Source organism: Xyrauchen texanus, chromosome 4 (genome assembly GCF_025860055.1).
Source record: "Xyrauchen texanus isolate HMW12.3.18 chromosome 4, RBS_HiC_50CHRs, whole genome shotgun sequence".
NCBI classification, from domain to species: domain Eukaryota; kingdom Metazoa; phylum Chordata; class Actinopteri; order Cypriniformes; family Catostomidae; genus Xyrauchen; species Xyrauchen texanus.
Window position 1 is genome coordinate 45,990,890 of NC_068279.1, and position 23,509 is coordinate 46,014,398.

General features: G+C 33.8%; 1 protein-coding gene across 1 annotated transcript in view; it reads left to right on the forward strand.

The window, feature by feature from the left end:
• The first annotated feature begins 9,008 nt into the window (after window positions 1-9,008).
• LOC127637453 (microtubule-associated serine/threonine-protein kinase 4-like) overlaps window positions 9,009-23,509 on the forward strand; it is a 194,870-nt gene continuing 180,369 nt past the window's right edge. The window contains exon 1 of the mRNA XM_052118529.1: window positions 9,009-9,272. Coding sequence (XP_051974489.1) covers window positions 9,030-9,272 — 243 coding nt within the window. The 5' untranslated portion in view covers window positions 9,009-9,029. The remainder of the gene's footprint in view (window positions 9,273-23,509) is intronic.

The following is a 23,509-nucleotide window of genomic DNA, read 5'->3' on the forward strand; positions in this document are numbered from 1 at the left end:
TAAGTGCACCTCTAGGAAAGAGTAAGAGTAGTTTGCTAATATGCTATAGATTGCAATGACATGTGTCTAAGTGCTAAAATGAATAAACCAAGACAACACAGAGAGTCTTCTATCTAACGCTGAGACTGAATTCGAATGGATGAGACTTGAGGCTTTTTTTAAATGATTTTATTATAGGTAGCTCATATGATTTAAATGTCCTAATAGGACTAAATGTGGCATAGATCTAATGGCAAAATTCAGTTGTTGTTTACTGTACTCTGTGTTCAAGTTGAAGTGTAGCATAACAAGTGCAAAAAGGTGTGGTGGGAACTTGGCTTGCATCTCTTTTTTTAAAGTGAACAAGCACTTTTCTTAGATTACTCTAAAGCCTTCGAGACGGTTGAGAAATGAGTGAATGGTTTCACATGACACATCTCAGAAAGTTTAAATGAAGACACACCACTATGATTCTTTGCTCTTGTGGAACGTTCTAGGAAATAACTTTTCAATCTAAATTTTAATTTCACAGAGAGTTCTTGAAATGTTCGTACTAGAAATCCTAATGCTGAATCTATACATTCCAGAGACCTTGTTTTCTAATAGAGTTCATAATACTGGCTCAGAGATGAGCAGACAGTTCCAACTAAATAATGTTATAAAATAATTTTTGGCAGTTGTACAGTATCTGTTAGTGTATTTAAGAACATGTGGTATGGGAGCTGTGAGATGTTTGATATATCTCTCATTCTATCGCCACACACACACACACACACACACACACACACACACACAGGAAGAGACATATTCACACTTCAGAGACTTCACCGTTAGGAGGCCCAACTTAGGAAACACATTGCAGAGTACAGCTTGTGACTCCTTCATTGCATCTATAAACATCACTTCATTTATAATGTAACGTTATCAACACAGAGAGGTCATTCAGGCTAAGGGAAATATGAAAATGATGTCATCATTTACTCACTCTCATGTTGTTCCAAACCCGTATGACTTTCTTTATTCCGTGGATCACAAGAGAAGTTGTTAGGCAGAACGTTAGGAACTGACAGCCTCAGTCACCATTCACTTTCACTGTATAGGGAAGAGCAGCATCAACATTCTAGAAAACAATTTCTGCACTTAAGAAATTCAAGTTAAATGGATTTGGACCTACTTGAGTAAATGTTGACAGAACCTTACTTTTTGGGTGTATGCTTTCCTGTCATCTTCACAGTTTCAGTAGGCCACTTCAAACTCTAAAAGATAGTGTTTCTACCTAGTTATCTTCTGATAGCAGAAGAAACCTGTCGCTGTGACTGAGCAAACAACGCCAACCACACGGTGATCAATGGGCTTGATAAAAAGGGTGGAAAGCCAGAACATCCTTTCATCTTGTTTACATTGCACATCTCATTCTTAACAATGCGGAGGAAATTAGAAAGGATTAATATGGTTGTCATTACATAAATATACTGTATTTAAATTGTAGCGCAAATTTGGGCTAATGGTTTTCGTAAAACATCAAAGAGTGAGTCAGTTTGTCTGTTTGACAAACTATATACAGTCAAAGGGCATTTACAGGAAATTGGTCATATGATGTGATTTGGTGTGTGGTAGTTTTAAAATCCCCCACCTGTATGTTTATCAGTCCTTTCATCACTCTTCTCTTTTATCACCTGACGAATGGAAGACGGCACTCTAGATCCTTGGTTTAGATAAGTGTGTGGGATGTTTTGCTCTGTGTGTTTGATTGACATTTTTTTGGTAAAGGCAGGGCTGAATCAACACTGAGATGATAATGATAGTGGGAAAAATGCTCATGTTACCACACAGACTTGCCATGCAGTCCTGCTTATATTACTAAAACAGCAATTCAACAAAGATCACTTCTGCTTATATATTAATGCATAAATGTAGATTTAGACATGTAGGTTAGCTTTAAATCTTAGTTTTCAAAACAAATAAAAATAAAATACAAAAATTAAGCAAACAAAAGAGAACACACACACACACACACACTCTCTCTCTCTCTCTCTCTGCTCTCTCGCACACACACACACACACACACACACACACACACTCTCTCTCTCTCTCTCACACACACACACACACACACACACACACACACACACACACACACACACACACAGGCACACTCTCTCTCTCTCTCTCTCTCTCTATATATATATATCTCTCTATAATGATGAGATAAAATAAGGTGCCAGGTAATGAATCAAATAAAATAAAAACTATAATAACAATATACACTATACAATATAAACTAAAATAAGCATTTAACAGGACATTATGAACATAAGAGAATAAAAGTATTGTGAATGAAGTATATTAAGGCAGTAATTGGTTTCTGAGGAGGTGCAGCTCAAAAATGAATTTTGCTGCAACTGATGCATGATGGTCCTCCCCCAGTAACACCAGCATCTGATCTGATCTCCCCCAGTAACACCAGCATCTGATCTGATCTCCCCCAGTAACACCAGCATCTGATCTGATCTCCCCCAGTAACACCAGCATCTGATCTGATCTCCCCCAGTAACACCAGCATCTGATCTGATCTCCCCCAGTAACACCAGCATCTGATCGGTTTCTGCCAAACTGGAAAACTGTGGCATGAGGTTTGAGAGTTTGTGGAGGTATTTCTCTCTCACCTCTGTACATTTCTCTCAGTGAAGGAGAAAGTGTGTCTCTGTCTCGACCTCACCCCTGTCACAGTGAGCACAGACTCATGTTTGTCTGTGTCGGCCTTTTTCTATGTTCAGACTGTGATGACTGAGTCTGTATTTGGTGAGGATCCGTCTCTGTTTTGGATCTCTTACAGTGTGGAGATATTCTGCCAGATTATATGTTCTGTTTAGGGCCCGATAACATTCCAATTTGCTTTGGTTTTTACTTTCATTTTCCCAATGGTCCAAATATGAATTTTTGCTTTCTTTCATGATTTGGTTTAATCTGATCTGGTTTTGTTCAGCAGTGCTGGTCTGAAACTGGTGTTTGTTAGTTGTTAGTGGGTTTGTGAGTTTCAGAGCCAGCTGACAAAGGGGACTGGTTTTAGGCTTCAGCTCTTGTGTTTTAAGGGCTTCATGTTGCAGTGTGTTAGGGGAACTTGAATTTAGGTGTGTCCAAAATTTGAGGGATCGTTTTTCAATAAGTATAATAAGGGGATATCTGCCTAGTTCGGCCCGGCATGCATTAGTAGGTGTTCTTCTCTGAACTCTTAGAATGGTTCTACAGAATTCTGCATGCAGGGATTCTATGGGGTGTTTGTCCCATCTCGAGTAATCTGCCAGACAGAGTGGACCCCTAACCTCACATCCATACAGAGCAATAGGCATTATAATACTATCAAAGATTTTACACCAGATTGTTACAGGAATGTCAACTTGGGTTAATTTGCCCTTAATAGCATAGAATTATACATGTCACACTCTCTCTCTCACATACACACACAAAGACAAAGATCCCCCATTTAGCCTTAACAGACTGTAGGGGCAAGTGCTGTTAGCGAGCACCTATGAAGGCCAGAACAGTACACAAGGGGGTGGGTGGCCAGCACCACGCCCAACCGCCTTTGTCTCTGCGATGTTTTACACACCACACCAGGTACTCATTTTAGGCTGAGTCAACCTAGGGGAGGCCTGGGACCGGTTCAGATAATCGTCACTAGTGTTGGCCATGAGCGGGAATTGAACTCAGGTCACCAGGTTCGTAGTGCAGCGCGCTAACCGCTACCCTACCGCTCCCCCAAAACACACACACACACACACACACACACACACACACACACACACACACACACACACACACACACACACACACACACACACACACACACACACACACACACACACACACACACACACACACACACACACACACACACACACACACACACACACACACACACACACACACACACACACACACACACACACACGTTGTGTTTCCATGTTTTATGGGGACTTTCCATAGACATAATGGTTTTTATACTGTACAAACTTTATATTCTATCCCCTAAACCTAACCCTACCCCTAAACCCAACCCTCACAGAAAACTTTCTGCATTTTTGCATTTTCAAAAAACATAATTTAGTATGATTTATAAGCTGTTTTCCTCATGGGGACCGACAAAATGTCCCCACAAGGTCAAACATTTCGGGTTTTACTATCCTTATGGGGACATTTGGTCCCCACAAAGTGATAAATACACGCTCACACACACACACACACACACACTCTCTCTCTCTTTTTTTTATTGTTATTATTAGAATTTTTTGCAGTGTTTTACATGTCTGTCACAAAAAAGTTGGACATTCAATTCTATAATTCTGGGATAGAACAGATAAATTCAGTCATTCAACATAAACGTTATAGATGAGCGCCCTCTAGTGGCACAATTGTAATAACTCAATATAGCTGGCTTCTGTCATAAATAAAAAAGTTAAAAAAAATTAAAAAAGTATCAAAAGTGATTTAAAATGTTAAGAAACATAAAACAAATGGTAACCAGTAACAGGGCCTAAAATATACTACACTTCCCCTTGTACATTCTTATAAAGTTTTACCTAAACTACAGGTAACATGTTATTTGTTAACATGTATACTCTTCTGGCCTCATTTGACTTGGAAAGACTACACACCACAGCAACTCACAGGTCGGGCAACCAGCTGTACCTCATTTTTACAGGTAACTGTACCACCTCTAATATTCTTGTTACACCTTTACATGTCTCTGATCACTACTTTGTTCAATTCAACATGATTCTCCCATCCATTGTAAAACCGACCCCACCTTTGGTTTCCTTTCGCCGTAACCTCCGTTCCCTCTCACCCTCTCGCCTTTCCACTGATGTCTCTGCCTCTCTTCCCACAATAAATGTATTTTCCATGCTTGATGTAAACACTGCCACAGACACACTTAGCTCTACTTTAACAACCTGTCTAGACAACATCTGTCCTCTCTCCTCTAGACCAGCACGGACTACACCACCCAGCCCCTGGCTGTCTGACGTCCTTCGTGAACATCGGACTGATCTCAGGGCAGCTGAGAGGAGATGGTGGAAATCTAAAGATCCAGCTGGTCTAGGTAAATATCAGCTTCTGCTTGCAACTTTTTCAAATAACCTTAAAACTGCAAAAACTTCATATTACCAGACCAAGATCAACAGCACCACAGACACTCGTAGCTTGTTTAGAACATTTAACACTCTTCTCTGCCCTCCCCCTCCACCACCTGACACATCACTGACAGCAGATATATTCGCCACATTTCTTACTGATAAGGTTACAACCATCAGCAATACATTCACAGCACCACACCCTGTCAAACACCTGGCTCCTGTATGCAACCCTTCTTTCCCTATATTCTCTCCTTTAACTGACACTGAGGTCTCTAAACTCCTCCTCTCCAACCACCCCACAACCTGTTCCCTTGACCCCATTCCATCACACTTTCTCCAGGCCATCTCTCCGTCCATCCTACCGGCACTTACACACATAATTAACACATCCCTTCTTGCAGGCACTTTTCCCACTACATTTAAGCAGGCTCGAGTAACCCTACTGCTGAAAAAACCTGCACTTAACCCCACACAGATAGAACAATACAGACCAGTCTCTCTCATCCCATTCATGGCAAAAACACTTGAAAGGGCAGTTTTCAATCAGATCTCCGCCTATCTCTCACAGAACAAGCTGCTGGATGACAATCAGTCAGGCTTCAAAAGTGGACACTCCACTGAGACTGCCATGCTGTCTGTCATCGAGTCGCTGAGACAGGCGAAAGCTGAATCCAGATCATCCGTTCTGATTTTGCTGGACCGTTCTGCTGCCTTTGACACAGTCAACCATCAGATCCTTCTCTCCACCCTCTCTAAACTGGGCATCACTAGAAGTGTGCTTCACTGGTTCAACTCTTATCTCTCAGAAAGGTCCTTTGAGGTAGCCTGGAGAGGGGAAGTATCCAAGCCACACCAGTTACTTACTGGGGTATCTCAGGGATCAGTGCTTGGGCCACTTCTCTTCTCCATATACACAACATCACTGGGACCCATCATCCAGTCACATGGTTTCTCTTACCACTGCTACGCTAATGACACGCAACTCTACTTGTCTTTCAACAGCAACTCTACTTGTCTGCCAGACAGGCAGCGATTCGAGCGGTCAACACCACAGTGACCGCTCGAATCGCTGCCTGTCTGGCAGACATCTCAGCCTGGATGAAGGAACACCACCTTCAACTCAACCCAGCCAAGACCTAACTCCTTGTCTTTCCAGCCAACCCTGCTGTTGAACACAACATCACCGTGCAGCTGGGTCCAACTACAGTGTCGCCTTCCAAAACGGTCAGAAATCTAGGGGTAACCATTGATGATGAGCTAAATTTCACAGACCACATTTCAAAAACTGCAAGATCATGTAGATTTACACTCTACAATATCAGGAAGATAAGACCTTTCCTCTCTATACATGCCACACAAATGCTCGTTCAGTCACTTGTCATAACTAGACTGGACTACTGTAACGCTCTCATTGCAGGCCTTCCTGCATGTGCTATTAGACCTCTGCAAATGATCCAGAATGCAGCAGCACGTCTGGTCTCTAATGAACCTAAGAGAGCACATGTTACACCACTCTTTGTCTCTCTCCACTGGCTGCCGGTTCATGCACGTATTAAATTCAAGGCCCTGATGCTGGCATATAAATCAGTCACTGGGTCTGCTCCAGCATACCTAAAACATTTATGCAGAGGTACGTTCCCACCAGAAGCCTGCGGTCGGCTAAGGAACGTCGCCTTGTCGTACCGAAACAAAGAGGCACCAAAACACTTTCCTGGGCTTTCAGTTTCATCATACCACGGTGGTGGAATGACCTTCCCAACTCACTCTCTATCTTCAAAAAACGGCTAAAAACACATCTTTTCCAAAAGCACTTAACCGGTCACAAAAAAAAATAAAAAAAATAATAATATTTACATTTCTTGTTGCACTTAAATCTGTTTTGTATACTATTCTGATGATAGTGAAACTTTGTAATATGGCACTTTTTGTACCACTGTCTCCCTAAGATGATTCGCTGATGTTTTTTCCTCTTTTGTAAGTCGCTTTGGATAAAAGCGTCTGCCAAATGAATAAATGTAAATTTGTCACTGCTGGCTACATTGATACAGTATAAGGATTTGTAAAAACATTATAGCTCATAATCTCATCCTACTTGAAGTGTGAGCATTTACAAACAGAGGATAGAAATGTTGGATTTGAGATGTCAAACAACAGCCAACAAATTAAACTCACCACAGCAAACAGCCTTAAAAGGATAGTTTATTCAATCAAAATGAAGATTCCCTCATCATTTGCTCTCACTCATGCATCCCAGGTGTGTGTCTTTATTTCTTCTGCAGAACACAAATGATGATTTTTAGAAGAATATTTCAGCTCTGTAAGTTTGTATAACGCTAGTGAATGGTGACCAGAACTACGAAGCACAAAAAAGCACATAAAGGCAGCATAAAAGTAAATCCATAAGACTCCATTGTTTTAATGCTTGTCTTCTAAAGTGATATGACAGGTGTATGAGAAACAGATCAATATTTAAATTTTGTACAATAAATTATCCTCCCTGTCCAGTAGGTGGTGATATGCACGAAGAATGTGAATCGCCAAAAACAAAAGAAAAAGAATGTGGAAGTTAAAATTAAGATTTATAGTAAAAAATGACAAATATTGATCTGTTGATTTCTTTTATGCTGCCTTTATGTGTCTTTTGGAACTTCAACGTTTTTGTCACCATTTACATGCATTGTATGAACCTACAGAGCTGAAATATTCTTCCAAAAATCCAAAAAGTTATACACATCTGGGATGACATGAGGGTGAGTAAATGAGAAAATGTTCATTTTGAGGTAAAAAATTTGTTTAAAAGTCCAAATAGAATATCACAGGGCAGTGGTTCTCAATTTTGTTCGGTTCACGCCCCTTTGAAACAAGACCCCACAACAAATAATCTACTCAAAACTTTTTTTTAAATTTGTTATTATATAAAATACAGTTTACTGAAAAAAAGCTTTTAAAATATTTCACTACATTTTCTTTCAACTTCATGTAACAAAAATATATTTTTTTAAATATAATGAAAAGGATTCAAATTGTCAACTTATGTCACTAGGTTAGTCTGTTATTTTGTGAATACATTGTGTTACATAAAAATAATAATAGTGCCAACTCCTGGGCATGAACACACTTCAAATTACACATGTTGTCATTAAAAGACTGTTATGAGACACAGTTTGCTTACTCCAGGCAGCGCTTGGCCTGATTAATGATACTGACAAACTTCAATAACCTCTGAAATAAAAACGGACCATCATTTAGTCACCCTCGTCGTTCAAAACCAATATGACATTTTTCCTCCGTGAAACAAAAGATTAACGGAAGAAAGGATCGTGTTTGTGGCTATCCAAGCACCAAAAGCAGCTTAAAAGTCGTCTATAACACTCCTGTCTAACATTTCAATTCGTGTGAAGGCACATGATAGCGTTGTGAGAGGAACAAATCAAAATGTAAGTGTTAATTTACCTCTTCACCCATTTGAAACGCCTTTCCATAAACAGACGCGCGCCTAACATTATGAAGGCTTTGAGCTGTCGAGAGCTGCGAAAAAGTTTAGGAAAAAGTTTAAACAAGGCAGGATAAAACGCAAAGGGAAATAAATTGCGGACTTTGTTTCTTGTCGGTAGTTATGTTGAATGTACAAAATGGAACGAGATTTGAGGACGGGCCAGTCAGGGAATCCAAACAACGCGCCCCTCGTTTAAAAGGACGCGAACAGCGGGCTCCTCTCTCATTGGCTGATGGGCGGAGTCCGCTGAGGCAATCAGCGCAGACTTCAGTCTGAATGGACGTTTGCCATGTTCCCAACACGCACATCAGTCAAAATAACAACAGGACAGAAAGCAGAGATTTCTTGAGCGCTCATTCGGAGCTCAGGCAAACTGCCACTGGACATGTCACTGCAGTTTAACGAGATGTTTTAGGGCAATGGAGCGTGAACAGTGTGAATCATTTGATGGCAGCGGAGATTCATCCGGCTCGGACACGCTGTCAGAGGGCGAGACGAGAGCCGAGTTACGCTTGGAAGAATTGAAATGTCACTCCTTATTTGTGAGTCTAGAAGGAATAGTCAAGGCGAATGATGCAAAGGAAAGCAACGTGATGATGATAGCGAGGAAGGGGGATCACAATGAAGGACATGAAGAAAATGAAACGGACGAGGATGAACTGGTAAAGTACATAGTCCTTAAAAACACGCGCACGAGTGTATCTGTGATAATCGCTGAAAGCGCGCGACAGGAAACAGGTGTGTTTGTTTGAGTGATCTCAGCGATAATCACGCGCTGCAAGTCCAGTTGCTGATAAACGTTTTTTATCAGGCTTTTTTTTTAGACATCTTTATGGCGTCTTATATTTATGGGGGACGTACTGCGTACTGTCATTTTACCCCTTTGAACTTTTAAAATGCACAAATTTGTCATATATCGGCTCATATTTGCTTCTTGTATACCATAAAGTGACAGATCACACAGAATGCAGAACTTCTGTCATAAACATATTTTTGCTGCAATGCGATGAACAACTCAGTGGTTGCTAATTGTTAGACCATTTTGTTAAAAGGTTGTTTGTTTAACAAAATATTGTAATTGACATTTTGTGCATGTAAATGTAACTGCTTTTTGCATTTTAAAATGTCGCATTAAATGCCTACAAAGACTTTTTAAACACCAGCTAAATCATTTAAGAAACAATCTCTAAAATTATGGGTCTCTACCTCTTTTAAACTTGGCATAATACTTTATATATTTATAGTATTATTATATGATATCAATCATCAAATACCTTTAAATATATTAGTTACACACAAGCTGTCATTTTTATAAACATACATTTTTAACTTATTCTGTATATTAACGTATACAATTCAGTCAATTACGTGTGTATATATAATTAAAATAAAAATTCCAGTGAAGAGACCCCATCCAGACTGTCAGCAACAAACAATTCAATTAAAGCTAGAAGTTTTCTGAACTTTAATGGACATTATTGCCTAAAAAATAAAAACAAGAACAACAAATAATTAAAACAAATGTAAAAAAAAAATATTTTTTTAATTTATAGAATATTTGTTTTCATATTTTTAGGGAAATGACTATGTTAAAAAATATACATGTTATCCATAATATGAATGTGAAGAAATACACATACAAGCAAAAATGTAATGTTTATAAATTCCATTGGCTATTATTATTCCCTTAGAATGTACCTCTGTTTGACATTTTATGACATTTGTAAAGAAATTCTTTAATGTAAAAAATATATGCATTTACAGGGACACATCCATAATTTGTGAAGGTGAAAAATTAAACACAAAATTAAATCTTTGTAAATTATACTGGGTATTTATTATGAATGTTTTACAATTTCTATAATTTTCTTTTTTAAGTTTGGTATTTGAATTTGCAATATATTGTGAAATGTCTATGCCTAAATGATTCAATCCGACCCAAATCAAACCACTTAAACCTGTAGCAGCTACGTCCCCTTTGAGCAGTCCATGTGGAGGCATGTATGTGATATATAGCACACCTCAATGACTGCCAACTCTGTGTGAGAGTACATTCAGCCTTGATTCATTCAACCTGCTCATATCGTATGTAGGTCTTGTTTACAGGTGCTTTTCATATACATTTGTAACTTTTGACACACATTTTAATTTGACATAATTGTTCATGGTGAAAAATCAAAAGCTGCTTGGTTCATTGAATAGGGTTGTGTATTCAAAGTGAATTTTTTTTTTTTGTACTTTTGTTTCCTTAGCCTAACTTGAAAAGTAGGTTAGGCATTGTCATATTCTTTCTGACTGGTTTGTCCAGCTCAACTATGTAATTGTCGATTTTAAAGCATAGCTTTTATGCCAGCAACTTTTCTCTGGGAGTGATGTCTAATTAGCTTGCCAAAGGATTAGGTGGCTTGTCACACCAATCAGATACTTGAGATGTTTGCCACTATGAGAGCCGTGTCAACGCATGTTTACTCGGCCAGGTCAAGGGAGTGGGAGAACAGTGGTCTGAGTCATCCACTGATCTGGGAGACAGATTTATCCTCTTGCCACAATGTTATAAGAAAAACAGTGGCTTATGTCTTTACTCCCATATGTTTACATGAAGGTAATGTTTCATGTAAATGTTCCAGCTGCAGCATGTTTATACACGTTATGTGAACTGTCATTAAACGGCCAGATCTGGATGCACTTATGATGTTGTATTGATCACCTGTTTTTTTGGGTTAGTGATTCTATTTAGTTATTTAAAGTAATACAAAATAAAAGAGAATTTGTCATTTCACAAAAAAAGCACCATGGTATTATTATATGATACAATCAGTCAAACATGAAACCACAACAGTGGATGATGATTTTTAAACATTTTAAGTTTTGTACAATAGTAAAACCATCATATTTTTTATTACCAGTGTATGCTCTCTGGAGTACCATGGAATCACCATTTATGAGTCATTTTAGATCACTATAACGATATATATATCACGATATGAGTCATTTTAGATCACTCTAACGATATATATCACGATACGAGTCATTTTAGATCACACTAACGATATATATCATGATACGAGTCATTTTAGATCACTCTAACGATATATATCACGATATGAGTCATTTTAGATCACTCTAACGATATATATCATGATATGAGTCATTTTAGATCACTAACGATATATATATCACGATATGAGTCATTTTAGATCACTCTAACGATATATATATCACGATATGAGTCATTTTAGATCACTCTAACGATATATATATATCACGATATGAGTCATTTTAGATCACTCTAACGATATATATATATCACGATGTGAGTCATTTTAGATCACTAACGATATATATATCACGATATGAGTCATTTTAGATCACTCTAACGATATATATATATCACGATATGAGTCATTTTAGATCACTCTAACGATATATATATATCACGATATGAGTCATTTTAGATCACTCTAACGATATATATATATCACGATATGAGTCATTTTAGATCACTAACGATATATATATCACGATATGAGTCATTTTAGATCACTCTAACGATATATATATATCACGATATGAGTCATTTTAGATCACTCTAACGATATATATATATCACGATATGAGTCATTTTAGATCACTCTAACGATATATATCACGATGTGAGTCATTTTAGATCACTAACGATATATATATCACGATATGAGTCATTTTAGATCACTCTAACGATATATATATATCACGATATGAGTCATTTTAGATCACTCTAACGATATATATATATCACGATATGAGTCATTTTAGATCACTCTAACGATATATATATATCACGATATGAGTCATTTTAGATCACTCTAACGATATATATCACGATATGAGTCATTTTAGATCACTCTAACGATATATATATCACGAAGTGAGTCATTTTAGATCACTAACGATATATATATATCACGATATGAGTCATTTTAGATCACTCTAACGATATATATCATGATATGAGTCATTTTAGATCACTCTAACGATATATATATCACGATGTGAGTCATTTTAGATCACTCTAACGATATATATATATCACGATATGAGTCATTTTAGATCACTCTAACGATATATATCATGATATGAGTCATTTTAGATCACTCTAACGTATATATATCACGATATGAGTCATTTTAGATCACTCTAACGATATATATCACGATATGAGTCATTTTAGATCACTCTAACGATATATATATCATGATATGAGTCATTTTAGATCACTCTAACGATATATATATATATCACGATATGAGTCATTTTAGATCACTCTAACGATATATATATATATCACGATATGAGTCATTTTAGATCACTCTAACGATATATATATATCACGATATGAGTCATTTTAGATCACTCTAACGATATATATCTCACGATATGAGTCATTTTAGATCACTCTAACGATATATATATCATGATATGAGTCATTTTAGATCACTCTAACGATATATATATCACGATATGAGTCATTTTAGATCACTCTAACGATATATATATCACGATATGAGTCATTTTAGATCACTCTAACGATATATATATCACGATATGAGTCATTTTAGATCACTCTAACGATATATATATCACGATATGAGTCATTTTAGATCACTCTAACGTATATATATATCACGATATGAGTCATTTTAGATCACTCTAACGATATATATATCACGATATGAGTCATTTTAGATCACTCTAACGATATATATATCACGATATGAGTCATTTTAGATCACTCTAACGTATATATATATCACGATATGAGTCATTTTAGATCACTCTAACGATATATATATATCACGATATGAGTCATTTTAGATCACTCTAACGATATATATATCACGATATGAGTCATTTTAGATCACTCTAACGATATATATATCACGATATGAGTCATTTTAGATCACTCTAACGATATATATATATCACGATATGAGTCATTTTAGATCACTCTAACGATATATATATCACGATATGAGTCATTTTAGATCACTCTAACGATATATATATCACGATATGAGTCATTTTAGATCACTCTAACGATATATATATATCACGATATGAGTCATTTTAGATCACTCTAACGATATATATATCATGATATGAGTCATTTTAGATCACTCTAACGATATATATATCACGATATGAGTCATTTTAGATCACTCTAACGATATATATCATGATATGAGTCATTTTAGATCACTCTAACGATATATATATCACGATATGAGTCATTTTAGATCACTCTAACGATATATATATATCACGATATGAGTCATTTTAGATCACTCTAACGATATATATATCACGATATGAGTCATTTTAGATCACTCTAACGATATATATATATCACGATATGAGTCATTTTAGATCACTCTAACGATATATATATCACGATATGAGTCATTTTAGATCACTCTAACGATATATATATATCACGATATGAGTCATTTTAGATCACTCTAACGATATATATATATCACGATATGAGTCATTTTAGATCACTCTAACGTATATATATCATGATATGAGTCATTTTAGATCACTCTAACGATATATATTACGATATGAGTCATTTTAGATCACTAACGATATATATCATGATATGAGTCATTTTAGATCACTCTAACAATATATATATCACGATATGAGTCATTTTAGATCACTCTAACGTATATATATCACGATATGAGTCATTTTAGATCACTCTAACGATATATATCATGATATGAGTCATTTTAGATCACTCTAACGATATATATATCACGATATGAGTCATTTTAGATCACTCTAACGATATATATATATCATGATATGAGTCATTTTAGATCACTCTAACGATATATATCATGATATGAGTCATTTTAGATCACTCTAATGATATATATCACGATATGAGTCATTTTAGATCACTCTAACGATATATATCATGATATGAGTCATTTTAGATCACTCTAACGATATATATATATATATCACGATATGAGTCATTTTAGATCACTCTAACGATATATATATATCACGATATGAGTCATTTTAGATCACTCTAACGATATATATATATCACGATATGAGTCATTTTAGATCACTCTAACGATATATATCTCACGATATGAGTCATTTTAGATCACTCTAACGATATATATATATCACGATATGAGTCATTTTAGATCACTCTAACGATATATATATCACGATATGAGTCATTTTAGATCACTCTAACGTATATATATATATATCACGATATGAGTCATTTTAGATCACTCTAACGATATATATATATCACGATATGAGTCATTTTAGATCACTGTAACGATATATATCATGATATGAGTCATTTTAGATCACTCTAACGATATATATTACGATATGAGTCATTTTAGATCACTAACGATATATATATCACGATATGAGTCATTTTAGATCACTCTAACGATATATATATATCACGATATGAGTCATTTTAGATCACTCTAACGATATATATATATCACGATATGAGTCATTTTAGATCACTCTAACGATATATATATATCACGATGTGAGTCATTTTAGATCACTAACGATATATATATCACGATATGAGTCATTTTAGATCACTCTAACGATATATATATATCACGATATGAGTCATTTTAGATCACTCTAACGATATATATATATCACGATATGAGTCATTTTAGATCACTCTAACGATATATATCACGATGTGAGTCATTTTAGATCACTAACGATATATATATCACGATATGAGTCATTTTAGATCACTCTAACGATATATATATATCACGATATGAGTCATTTTAGATCACTCTAACGATATATATATATATCACGATATGAGTCATTTTAGATCACTCTAACGATATATATATATCACGATATGAGTCATTTTAGATCACTCTAACGATATATATCCACGATATGAGTCATTTTAGATCACTCTAACGATATATATATCACGAAGTGAGTCATTTTAGATCACTAACGATATATATATATCACGATATGAGTCATTTTAGATCACTCTAACGATATATATCATGATATGAGTCATTTTAGATCACTCTAACGATATATATATCACGATGTGAGTCATTTTAGATCACTCTAACGATATATATATATCACGATATGAGTCATTTTAGATCACTCTAACGATATATATCATGATATGAGTCATTTTAGATCACTCTAACGATATATATCACGATATGAGTCATTTTAGATCACTCTAACGATATATATCACGATATGAGTCATTTTAGATCACTCTAACGATATATATCATGATATGAGTCATTTTAGATCACTCTAACGATATATATATATATCACGATATGAGTCATTTTAGATCACTCTAACGATATATATATATATCACGATATGAGTCATTTTAGATCACTCTAACGATATATATATATCACGATATGAGTCATTTTAGATCACTCTAACGATATATATCTCACGATATGAGTCATTTTAGATCACTCTAACGATATATATATCATGATATGAGTCATTTTAGATCACTCTAACGATATATATATCACGATATGAGTCATTTTAGATCACTCTAACGATATATATCTCACGATATGAGTAATTTTAGATCACTCTAACGATATATATATCATGATATGAGTAATTTTAGATCACTCTAACGATATATATATCACGATATGAGTCATTTTAGATCACTCTAACGATATATATATATCACGATATGAGTCATTTTAGATCACTCTAACGATATATATCACGATATGAGTCATTTTAGATCACTCTAACGATATATATCATGATATGAGTCATTTTAGATCACTCTAACGATATATATATCACGATGTGAGTCATTTTAGATCACTCTAACGATATATATTTATCACGATATGAGTCATTTTAGATCACTCTAACGATATATATATCACGATGTGAGTCATTTTAGATCACTAACGATATATATATCACGATATGAGTCATTTTAGATCACTCTAACGATATATATATATCACGATATGAGTCATTTTAGATCACTCTAACGATATATATATCACGATGTGAGTCATTTTAGATCACTAACGATATATATATCACGATATGAGTCATTTTAGATCACTCTAACGATATATATATATCACGATATGAGTCATTTTAGATCACTCTAACGATATATATATCACGATATGAGTCATTTTAGATCACTCTAACGATATATATATATCACGATATGAGTCATTTTAGATCACTCTAACGATATATATCATGATATGAGTCATTTTAGATCACTCTAACGATATATATCACGATATGAGTCATTTTAGATCACTCTAACGATATATATCATGATATGAGTCATTTTAGATCACTCTAACGATATATATATCACGAAGTGAGTCATTTTAGATCACTAACGATATATATATATCACGATATGAGTCATTTTAGATCACTCTAACGATATATATATCACGATGTGAGTCATTTTAGATCACTCTAACGATATATATATATATCACGATATGAGTCATTTTAGATCACTCTAACGATATATATCATGATATGAGTCATTTTAGATCACTCTAACGATATATATCACGATATGAGTCATTTTAGATCACTCTAACGATATATATCATGATATGAGTCATTTTAGATCACTCTAACGATATATATATATATCATGATATGAGTCATTTTAGATCACTCTAACGATATATATCATGATATGAGTCATTTTAGATCACTCTAACGATATATATCACGATATGAGTCATTTTAGATCACTCTAACGATATATATCATGATATGAGTCATTTTAGATCACTCTAACGATATATATATATCACGATATGAGTCATTTTAGATCACTCTAACGATATATATCTCACGATATGAGTCATTTTAGATCACTGTAACGATATATATATCACGATATGAGTCATTTTAGATCACTCTAACGATATATATATCACGATATGAGTCATTTTAGATCACTCTAACGATATATATATATCACGATATGAGTCATTTTAGATCACTCTAACGATATATATATATCACGATATGAGTCATTTTAGATCACTGTAACGATATATATCATGATATGAGTCATTTTAGATCACTCTAACGATATATATTACGATATGAGTCATTTTAGATCACTAACGATATATATCATGATATGAGTCATTTTAGATCACTCTAACAATATATATATCACGATACGAGTCATTTTAGATCACTCTAACGATATATCACGATATGAGTAATTTTAGATCACTCTAACGATATATATCATGATATGAGTCATTTTAGATCACTCTAACGATATATATATCACGATGTGAGTCATTTTAGATCACTCTAACGATATATATATATCATGATATGAGTCATTTTAGATCACTCTAATGATATATATCATGATATGAGTCATTTTAGATCACTCTAATGATATATATCACGATATGAGTCATTTTAGATCACTCTAACGATATATATCATGATATGAGTCATTTTAGATCACTCTAACGATATATATATATATATCACGATATGAGTCATTTTAGATCACTCTAACGATATATATATATCACGATATGAATCATTTTAGATCACTCTAACGATATATATATATCACGATATGAGTCATTTTAGATCACTCTAACGATATATATCTCACGATATGAGTCATTTTAGATCACTCTAACGATATATATATATCACGATATGAGTCATTTTAGATCACTCTAACGATATATATATCACGATATGAGTCATTTTAGATCACTCTAACGATATATATATATATATCACGATATGAGTCATTTTAGATCACTCTAACGATATATATATATCACGATATGAGTCATTTTAGATCACTGTAACGATATATATCATGATATGAGTCATTTTAGATCACTCTAACGATATATATTACGATATGAGTCATTTTAGATCACTAACGATATATATCATGATATGAGTCATTTTAGATCACTCTAACAATATATATATCACGATACGAGTCATTTTAGATCACTCTAACGATATATCACGATATGAGTAATTTTAGATCACTCTAACGATATATATATCACGATATGAGTCATTTTAGATCACTCTAACGATATATATATATCACAATATGAGTAATTTTAGATCACTCTAACGATATATATATATCACGATATGAGTCATTTTAGATCTCTATAACGATATCACGATATGAGTCATTTTAGATCACTCTAACGATATATATCACGATATGAGTAATTTTAGATCACTCTAACGATATATATATCACGATATGAGTCATTTTAGATCTCTATAACGATATCACGATATGAGTCATTTTAGATCACTCTAACGATATATATCACGATATGAGTCATTTTAGATCACTATAATTATATATATATATATATATATATATATATATATATATATATATATATATATATATATATATATATATATATTTATCAAGATATGAGTCATTTTAGATCACTATAACGATATATATATCACGATGTGAGTCATTTTAGATCACTCTAACGATATATATATATATCACGATATGAGTCATTTTAGATCACTCTAACGATATATATCATGATATGAGTCATTTTAGATCACTCTAACGATATATATCACGATATGAGTCATTTTAGATCACTCTAACGATATATATCACGATATGAGTCATTTTAGATCACTCTAACGATACATATCACGATATGAGTCATTTTAGATCTCTATAACGATATATATCACGATATGAGTCATTTTAGATCACTAACGATATATATATCACGATATGAGTCATTTTAGATCACTCTAACGATATATATATCACGATATGAGTCATTTTAGATCACTCTAACGATATATATCTCACGATATGAGTCATTTTAGATCACTCTAACGATATATAGATCACGATATGAGTCATTTTAGATCACTCTAACGATATATATATATCACGATATGAGTCATTTTAGATCACTCTAACGATATATATATATCACGATATGAGTCATTTTAGATCACTTTAACGATATATATCATGATATGAGTCATTTTAGATCACTAACGATATATATCATGATATGAGTCATTTTAGATTACTCTAACAATATATATATCACGATACGAGTCATTTTAGATCACTCTAACGATATATCACGATATGAGTAATTTTAGATCACTCTAACGATATATATATCACGATATGAGTCATTTTAGATCACTCTAACGATATAGTATATATATCACGATATGAGTCATTTTAGATCTCTATAACGATATCACGATATGAGTCATTTTAGATCACTATAACGATATATATCACGATACGAGTCATTTTAGATCACTATAACGATATATATCACGATATGAGTCATTTTAGATCACTATAACGATATATATATCATGATATGAGTCATTTTAGATCACTATAATTATATATATATATATATATATATATATATATATATTTATCAAGATATGAGTCATTTTAGATCACTATAACGATATATATCACGATACGAGTCATTTTAGATCACTATAACGATATATATCACGATATGAGTCATTTTAGATCACTATAACGATATATATATATATATATCACGATATGAGTCATTTTAGATCACTATAACGATATATATATATATATATATCACGATATGAGTCATTTTAGATCACTATAACGATATATATCACGATACGAGTCATTTTAGATCACTCTAACGATATAGTATATATATCACGATATGAGTCATTTTAGATCTCTATAACGATATCACGATATGAGTCATTTTAGATCACTATAACGATATATATCACGATACGAGTCATTTTAGGTCACTATAACGATATATATCACGATATGAGTCATTTTAGATCACTATAACGATATATATCACGATATGAGTCATTTTAGATCACTATAACGATATATATATATATATATATATATCACGATATGAGTCATTTTAGATCACTATAACGATATATATCACGATACGAGTCATTTTAGATCACTCTAACGATATAGTATATATATCACGATATGAGTCATTTTAGATCTCTATAACGATATCACGATATGAGTCATTTTAGATCACTATAACGATATACATCACGATACGAGTCATTTTAGATCACTATAACGATATATATCACAATATGAGTCATTTTAGATCACTATAACGATATATATATATATCACGATATGAGTCATTTTAGATCACTATAACGATATATATATCATGATATGAGTCATTTTAGATCACTATAATTATATATATATATATATATCACGATATGAGTCATTTTAGATCACTATAACGATATATATCATGATATGAGTCATTTTAGATCACTATAACGATATATATCATGATACGAGTCATTTTAGATCACTCTAACGATCATGATAGGAGTCATTTTAGATCGCTCTAACGATATATATATATATATATATATATATATATCACGATATGAGTCATTTTAGATCACTATAACGATATATATATCATGATACGAGTCATTTTAGATCACTCTAACGATATATATCACGATATGAGTCATTTTAGATCACTATAACGATATATATATCATGATACGAGTCATTTTAGATCACTCTAACGATATATATATCACGATACGAGTCATTTTAGATCACTATAACGATATATATATCATGATACGAGTCATTTTAGATCACTCTAACGATATATATATCATGATACGAGTCATTTTAGATCACTCTAACGATATATATATCATGATACGAGTCATTTTAGATCTCTATAACGATATATATATCATGATATGAGTCATTTTAGATCACTCTAACGATATATATATCATGATATGAGTCATTTTAGATCACTCTAACGATATATATATCATGATATGAGTCATTTTAGATCACTATAACGATATATATATATCACGATATGAGTCATTTTAGATCACTCTAACGATATATATCATGATATGAGTCATTTTAGATCACTCTAACGATATATATCATAAATACTTATAAAAAAAATAAATGATGGAATTAATGCAGAGCGCATCTTTTGGCTTACATAATGTTCTTTCTTTATCGTCCAGTGACCGTTTGCAGATAACATTTTATAATCTGTGTTGGCTTTTGTGAACCTACAGTTCACATTGTCCCACCTGTTTTAACAAGCTCCACTTCATTTTCTTGACTTTTCAATTGATTATATCAGCAATAATTCATGAAATGATGGAGAAGTACAGATGTGTGGAGTAGTCAATCGCACCTCAGCATGTTAAAGAGTTGATTGAGGTATCTGGATCACCAATACAACTTTCACTACAGCCAATGATGTCACCGGTCCTTGTTTCCATCTAATATGTGACAAATACCTCAGCTTCCTATCATGTTTGCACACTCTACTGATGGTTAGGTTTAGATAAGGGCATAATAATAATAAGTATGTCCTTTACACCTTATGTGCGGAACTCGTGCTTACAACAAGTTTACAACATTGTGTGAGACCATACGAATATAGCCAACTCATAAATTATATACGACAGTGTCCCGGTAGAGTGTGTCACATCATGGTGGACTGCTGCATCTTCCACTATATAGTTGGCCTGCAGAATTGGCCTGCAAAATTCATCAATAACTAAAAACTAACCAACTATATTTAAGATAGGCTAGGCCTTGGTCACATTTCAAAAAGTTAAAATTTTTATTCTGCTGTTGAAACTAATCCAGAGCACGTAATTTCATAATTTGCTACAGATCTAGTGACGGCTGTGCCCTGTTTGATTGACAGGTGGCATATGTGTGTGTGTGTGTGTGCTGAATGTATTTTTTTTTTCCCTATTATTTTTAATATTTCTATTCGTTGCTGTTTTTTTTATTGTTATTCTATTACTGTTTGTTTACTAGTCTTGAATAATTACTTAAGAACTTGAATCCATTCTTCCAAATTAGTGTTCTTATTTGTTGTGGTATTAAAGCTGGTATTGAGAATCGTCAAATTTCATTTTGGTAGTGTGATAATGTATAGCCTATATTGTACGTATAGCTCTTGCTTCAATTACATGATGAAAAAGTATATCTCATTCCACAGATCTATGAGCATCCCTGCTGTTAATGGTGGCGATAGAAGCTTTTCTTAATTTGACTACCATATTGACATAAAATAATTACCATATGACAATAGTCATGTCAAGTTCAAGGAAATCCACTGTTAAAAAGACAAATAAAAAAAAAAGTTCAGTAAATCAATGAGTAATCGTGTTAAATAATCATGATCTCAGACTTGACCGAAATAATGGTGATTATGATTTTTGCCATAATGGAGCAGCCGGACTACAGTGCACTGCTACAGTTCGACCTAAACCTGCATTAGCCTGTACTCATCAACCCCATTTCAGGTCTCTTAAATAGCCTCCTTCTCTTTTCACCCTTCCCTCATGAATACTGCCCCAGAAAAGACAGGGACGTGAATGCAAAGACAGTTGCACTGTCCTAAAAGTTTCTTTGATGCTAAAGGTTGGCTTCAGAAACCATGTGAGGACAGCTTTCTGAGACTGTGGTTAGGTTGTAGTGGTCAGGTTTTAGTGGTAAACCTGCAGTGAAATTTTTAACAATAATTTATAAATCAAGAACGACCTACCATAAGCTCTGGGGTTGTTAAGTGATGATATATGCTTCTATAGAAGCCATAAGTGTGTGTAATTCAAACTTCATTTTGAAATGATCATTTAGTAGCTGCATTTCTGGTGAAGAACTACACTACCCATAATCCTTAAAAGAGATTAACCAATCAGAAGTCGTTGTTGCCATGGAATTTAAAGCAGA